The 6986-nt window shown below is 40.5% G+C and overlaps 1 protein-coding gene across 1 annotated transcript in view; it reads right to left on the bottom strand.

Moving 5' to 3' along the window:
* Positions 1-593: 593 nt before the first annotated feature.
* fbxl20 (F-box and leucine-rich repeat protein 20) overlaps positions 594-6986 on the bottom strand; it is a 31213-nt gene continuing 24820 nt past the window's right edge. The window contains exon 15 of the mRNA XM_066698936.1: positions 594-6680. Coding sequence (XP_066555033.1) covers positions 6573-6680 — 108 coding nt within the window. The 3' untranslated portion in view covers positions 594-6572. The remainder of the gene's footprint in view (positions 6681-6986) is intronic.

Genomic DNA, 6986 nt, shown 5'->3' with positions numbered 1-6986 from the left:
CTTTAATTGCCCTTCACTATTAGAGAATATTTTATATGTGGAGACTGGAGGTGTTCATTTCATATATAATCTTTAGTTCTGCTTCTTTGAATGGCTTGATTTGCTCTTTGACCTTTCTAACTGCATACATGGTCATCAAATCATTGGTTTCACCTCAGTTATAACAGTATAATATTACAAATGAAAAATAAACAAATACATTGAGAGCTTGTGTTTAAGTGTTAACTCAGAACCATCTGTTATCAAAGTCGCAGTATTGTTGCAGCAGGCACTCCAAAAGGAAACAAAATTGATAGCCCTTAACGTTTTTCACAGATAGGGGTTACTTACGGGTTCTTACTGCGGCATGAGCTGTAACCCTGGGAAGAAAAAACCCAACTCAGACTGGTTCAATGGAGTGATGCTGGAGTTGAGTAGACTTGAAGGCTGTCATTTCATCTCCTTGTCATGAAATCTTTCTTGACTAGGAGTCGTGAAGAAAAAACAAAACACACAAAAAGAGTGTACAATAATATTTTTTTGGGGGGATTTTCTTTTTTCTTTCTTCTAGAAACGCAGTTTGAATTTCAGAAATAAAACAATGATCTTAATAATATAGTTATATATTTATTTATACATATATATTCATAGCGATTAATTATAAAAAAAAGAAAAACATGTACAGCAATTATAATTCAAATAGTCACAGATGATCATTCTCACGATCATTAGCTCCACAACATAACCCCCTCCCAACCCTTTACAGAGTGAAGAGTGACACTGGCTTCACACTGGATTCACACATTGTTCAATCTGAATCCAATCCACATGATGGTATCAGTCTCATACAAAGGAAGCAACACCACTCTCAAAGCCAATTGGATAGCACAATAGACCTCTAACTGTAAATACCAAAAAATAAAAAAAGGAAATTATATTTTTTATGACATTTGTAATATGGAAATACTAAGGGATTATAACTATCCAAAGCCAGTTTTTCTGTTCCCCTTCTGGTACCAAACATACTGACTTTAGGGTTCTTCCAGTGCAAGTGAGCCTTTTTACCTTTAATTATTTATTTATGATAAGAAAGAAAACAACGTTTTTTGAAGGCCATTCAGTCATTTGCATTGAAATGCTTTCTCATTAAATGGCAACAGTCACACCAGTGGACTTATTTATTGAAAGTGTGTCGTGCAAGTCTGTACAATCCTTCACAATGAAGGACAGGCAGTTAAATCCAGGCAGGTGGGAGGTTATGGTTCATTCATCTTTGCTACATGTATAATTCTTGTCACTATTCTAGCACAGGAAGGGAGAGAGGAGAGGTCAGACTGGACAAATTCAAATGCAATAATGGTTTTGACTCACTTCCTCTACTGCGCTTCAGGCTTCAGGAGATCAAATCTGAAGTTTGTTGCCACCTAGCTTAAATGTTTCACAGTTTAGGAGACAGAGTTGAAAACTGACAATAAAGAGCAGAAATAAAAAGAGGTATTTAAAAATTCTAAATATTATTGAGTAATTACCCCCCCCACCCCCACCAAAAAAAAAAAAAAAACCTATGAATACTCATTTCATTGTCAACTCGAATTAAAGAACCTGAGGGATCTACATATTGCTTGGTTTTGACAGGTAATTACATTTTTTTTACCTGTACAAAACTCTCATTTATATACCTAGAGTACTACTTCATCACACAGATGGGAATAACTGCGTGTAAATGAGCAAATCCTCTGCTGTCTTCAGACTGTCTAGTACGAACTTGCCCTGGGTCTGTAATGAAGGAAAACAGAAATCCTGCTGTACAGTACTATCCTGCTGGCAAAAAATCAGAAATCCAATGTATTGTTCCCCTCATGAAGAAGTGGTACTGTTAGGTACACTATAAAGATACCTATACGTAGAGTGTGAATATAGTAAACGTAAAGTGTACTTAAATTTATTTCTTTTTCATTAGGTTTTACACTTGACATCCGTATTCAAGTTAAAACACTTGAACTATACAGCGTCTGGACTTATAGCATAGCCAGCAGAGAGCAATATCTAGAAAGTACCAAATAGCTATGCAATGGGAGTCTTATTGGTTAACCTATAATAAAGAAAAGTTAAAGACAGCCATAGGCAAGCAGTCCGGCGGTGAAGGGGTTAAAGGCCAGCACTGGCTTGCCCCCCCACTGCACCACTCTGTAATCTGCTGCCATGGCACCAAAAGGGCTGGCCTGGCCTGGGGGATTGTTCAGAAACGCTGCACTCCCATATCCACTTCCAAAACTCATCTGTACAAGTGAATAATTAAAACTAAAGACAGTTTCATTTCATTCAGCAGACAAATGTATTTTTTAAAAAGGGGGCAGATTTTCAGTGTTAGAGAGAAAAACATTCTGCTTAATTTGGGGAAATACTGAAATTATTTTAAAGGTGGTTTTCTGCCCACCCCCACTTCATGAAACTGGAATATTTTTAAAAGGATATTATCATGCCATTGTACTAGCTATACTCAACAGAGCTACAGAGCCACTGGTGTCGCTGTGGATCACACTACAGTGTTGAATGTGTTCTGAATGTTTTACACAATGTTGTGTGCAGATGGTAGAAAAGCACATACATTCCCTGTGCACTGAAGTCAATCTACCCTTTAAAAGCTGAGTCTTGGGCCCAGTTCTTAAACCAAACATTATCCTACTTTAAGATAGAAGTCTTTCATGTAGCTAAATGGTTCAGTCAATTTTATAAAACTTCCTCTCTGAGATCATGGCTTTAGGACACTGATAGGCAGCCCTGGTCATGTAGATCTGACAGATCTTACAGCTTGTGTCTCAGTTATGTAACTGGCTCGTGTATTTGCTAAAACGTAACCAACCTTTGTTTACAGGTTATTAACAGGTGGGTCTATACAGAGAGCTGCAACAACTACAGTTCGCAATGGAAACATAACGATGATTCAAAAAAAGAAAAAGGTAAACTAGTTGGCAAAAAACATGTCAGTTTCTTGTTCCAGTAGTGTAGCCTGTTGTGCAAATCAGACGAGGCCAACACTGTCCGCGTGTGAGGCTACAGAGACCTGTCCGGACTCTCAGTCACTCTCCATGGGAAAGAGAGAAAGCAATGTAGAAAAACTGCATAAAGGAAAGGAAATGGAGAGACCGCTAGAAAGACCAATACAAGCCTCCCTCGGGTTACAGTCCCAGATGCGTGTTTCCCATGGTGAGTGTTCACAGTATTGTCACAGTTTACTCTCCTAGATATTCCAGTACACTTCATTTGCTCTCACATGATTGTCGCTAGTTTGTATCACACTTGATCATGCCCGTCTCTGTGTTTCCGGTCTCATGATTGCACTATGCCTTACAATTAATTTCCTTTATTCCACGGTGTATGAATGTTAAAATCTTACAAGGAGATTCAACTCCCCTCACTTCTCACTGCTGTCTGAATTCTGCTCTTTTCTACCACCTCCCAACTTGGAAGACACATGGTGCACAAAGATGCTATTAAATCAGTAACAAATGGATAATAGCAAAAACAATAAAACAGACAGATACATAAATACAATACAATACATTCAAATTTAAGAAGAATTGAAATAAAATGTCCTTTTTGGATATATATATATATATATATATATATATATATATATATGGTAATGCACAATATATTTGTAGGTTGCTTCAATTATTCATATTACTATAATACCCTTAATGTATGTGCAGAATTAACTAGTGAGCACTAATTAAATGGTTTGTTATTTGCATTAAACGGGCAAAACTGCCTTGCAGTGAATAGCAATACTGAACCTTTTAGCGACATTAACTACTCATGGATGGTCCATATAGATGATTTACATATTTTTTGGGCCAGTGGCACCTCCTCTTATTTCTTATAATTAAGGAATAATATTGTTCTCTCCTGCTTAATATTATTGCCGGTTTGTTACTGATTTAGTAGACACTTCAAACAACAGGTCCTAAGACACGTTGCACGTTCTTGCTTGCGTACTCACTTATCCCAGGACTGGGGCAGCTCGGGCAGAGGCCACACTGTCCTGTTGCTCCTATCTGATCATATTGGTGAGATTGGAAAGAAACGTATTAATAAATAGAAAGGGGGAGAGAAAAACTGAGATGAGATTCAGCCTAGAAGGGGGAGGCTGCAAAGAGAGGAAAAAGATTTACATCATCCCAGAACAGACTCCCATGGTGTTAAAAGAAGCTTGCTTTCTCCTCCCTGCCTCACGGTACGCAGACTACAACAGAAGGGACACAGGATGCTCCGCCACATGACCTTTGCACTCCCAGACCCCTGTGGTCTCCAACAGTCAGAAAATCTGCCCCTTCTGCATGACGGGCATCAAGTGGATTTCGACAAGCCGTCTACTTATTTATTTCCTCATAGGAGCTGGCCATTTTACCTATTTAATTATTCTGTATGATTTGGTTTCATTTATAGTCTGTGCCCTTTTCTGAAACTTACAAATGTGTGCAATTTTAGCCCAGCGTAAGCCTTCGCCTCATGAGACTTTGTGCAAACAAACCAAAAAGAAAACAAAAACAGAAAAATCTTGCTCAACAGTTCATGCTAGATTGAAAAAAGTCCAGGATGTGTAAGGGTGTCTAATCCAGTCTTCTGTGCAGGAAGATGTATAGGTCCTGCCAGTCACAGTGTATATGATTGTCCTCTGCCATTATGTTTTGTTTAATCCTGGACAAGGTCAGGATGGCCATGCTTTCCCCGTTATAACATCGAGTGCAAATTCATCTCATCGTTTGTTGAACAACTGTGTAACTCTCTGTCCCGTTCTCGACAGTTTTCAACAAATAATTAGCTTCGTCTTCTACCAACCTTTTCTAATGATCAACTAAACTTCCTCCTGGGAGGTACTGAGCCATGACAGGACACAATATGTTTAGTCTTTATTCAGAAAAGTGTAACCAGCTTGAAAAATGAATGAGCATCAGTGGGGGGAAAACAAGCCTTTCCTTGATCCGAGCATCTGTAGCTTGTCGCTGTGCTCACGGCCTCCATGTTGTCTTTTTTATTCCATGCCTGGAGCAGAGGTTTTACATCTGGGCTGAACAGTGAGATTCAGTGGAGTGTAGTCCATGACTGAGTGGCAGAAGCTCCCACAGATAAGATATATACAGTACTTACATATGTACACAATTATATTAAAAAACTATAATTGAAACATGCAACATTTGGCATTTTCTCAGTTTTTTTTCTTCCTTAAATCTCATTGTTCCTTTATAAAAAATATATGAATTTCTTAAGTACTATGTGGAATGGAGAGGGGGACGTTGTGTCTGTGTGTGTTGAGGGGCACCAGAGCTACACAGGATCAAGGGCAGCGAATCAGGAAGTACTGGGAAGAGGGAGAGGTAGGGGGTCTGTTACTCATCATCCACAACAGAGAGTCCTCACAACATCTTTCCTCAGTGTAGTAGGGGAGGTTATAAATCTGCCCCTTTATGCCTAGTTGTCAGAGTGGGGTCAATTCAGAGATTTATTTTAATTGACTGATTAAAATAGACTAGAACCGAATATACTTGCTTCACCAGCTATGAGGAGAACCACACAATCCAAGATGGGTGTGCCTTTCAAATGAACCAGTCTGTTAAAAAGTCATTCTGCGCACTTTGATGGTCCTGTCGAGTTTGAGGATCCCAGAGGCCTGTTTTGGAAGGACACCAGTTATTGAGCACACGGTGGCGGTTGTATTTCTCCATAATATCTTATAAGGAAGTTCCTGTGCATCCTCTGTCAGTCCTTTACAAATTGTGAGAGAACACGATCTCATGGAATACCTGTATCTGAAAAAACAAACTGCACTCAAAGCAGACTTTCTAACTTCTAGTAAACCCCCACAGAAAACTTGTTTTTTTTTGCTGAATGACCGCAGTTTACGCTGGTTTGATGTACCCGACAAGACTGGATTGTCTGGATAGTACTTCAAAGCACAATACTGGGAACCCTGCTCAGACAACAAGTTAAAAGGGTTAACGCTTTCGTGTATAGGAGGATGACAGACAACCTTTGATTCTGTGCGTCTGGTGAACGGATTGGCTTCGATTATATTTCAGGTGGATTACAGCCACTGCGCAGAGCCAACAAACTCGCTAATAGTGCATCAGAAGTAGGGGAACAAATCAATATGCAATGAAGCATCTCCCTGACATGAGGCCGTGTCAGAGAAGCCTTGAGCCTGCAAAATCCAAACATTCAATATTGGGAAGAATTAGTCTGTTGCAAAATCATAAAGGGAAGACGAGGGAGTCCGTTAATGCTATGACCTGGGAATGTTGACATGATCCTGTGTGCGCAGCGTGTGAGGATGGGGAGGAATGTCGCAGGCGTTGCCCTGTGATGTATTTTGGTGTCATCCTGACTGTCGGGGGGCCCCCAGCTCCCAGAGAAACCTGGCACCACTGTGGGGGGTGGGGATGGGGGAGCAAGGTGCTAGGAACATAGGACACGCACACACCTGTGGGCGGAGGGCGCACGCATGTGTGGGATACTCACACAGCTACAGTGTCTCTAGGTATCTGTACAGTGTCCGGGAGGTGGGGAGTGGAGGTGGGGGGGCAGCAGTGACATCATAGCAGGATGCAGCAGCGGCAGAATCTCTGCCTGCTCCCTCCCACCGACGGGGGTGGGGTGACAGGGGCGAAGTAGGCGTGGACTTTGATATTGGGGAGATGCGTCTGTGGAGAGAGAGCGAGCAATATTGAAACAGACAATTGACAAATGCACATAGATACATTATTCTGGTTTGAGTGTCCATTTAGAGAACGCGCTTTTCTTTACCAACAAGGCTTTAGGTGGGTTCAGCGTGATCTGGGCGTGTGGACGTGCTTAAGTAAATACAAATGCCCTATCTTTATACATGTTTCCAATTCCCAGTAATGCAATGTGAATGTGGCATTGTGTTCGTATGGTTGTGCTTTTTACTAAGGATGGACTCAAGCACTAGAAAATCAAGTATTAATTCCCAAAATCCTTATTTATTC

The sequence above is a fragment of the Amia ocellicauda genome, chromosome 3, assembly GCF_036373705.1.
Source record: "Amia ocellicauda isolate fAmiCal2 chromosome 3, fAmiCal2.hap1, whole genome shotgun sequence".
Taxonomy (NCBI): domain Eukaryota; kingdom Metazoa; phylum Chordata; class Actinopteri; order Amiiformes; family Amiidae; genus Amia; species Amia ocellicauda.
This window is presented reverse-complemented; position numbering and strand designations above follow the sequence as displayed.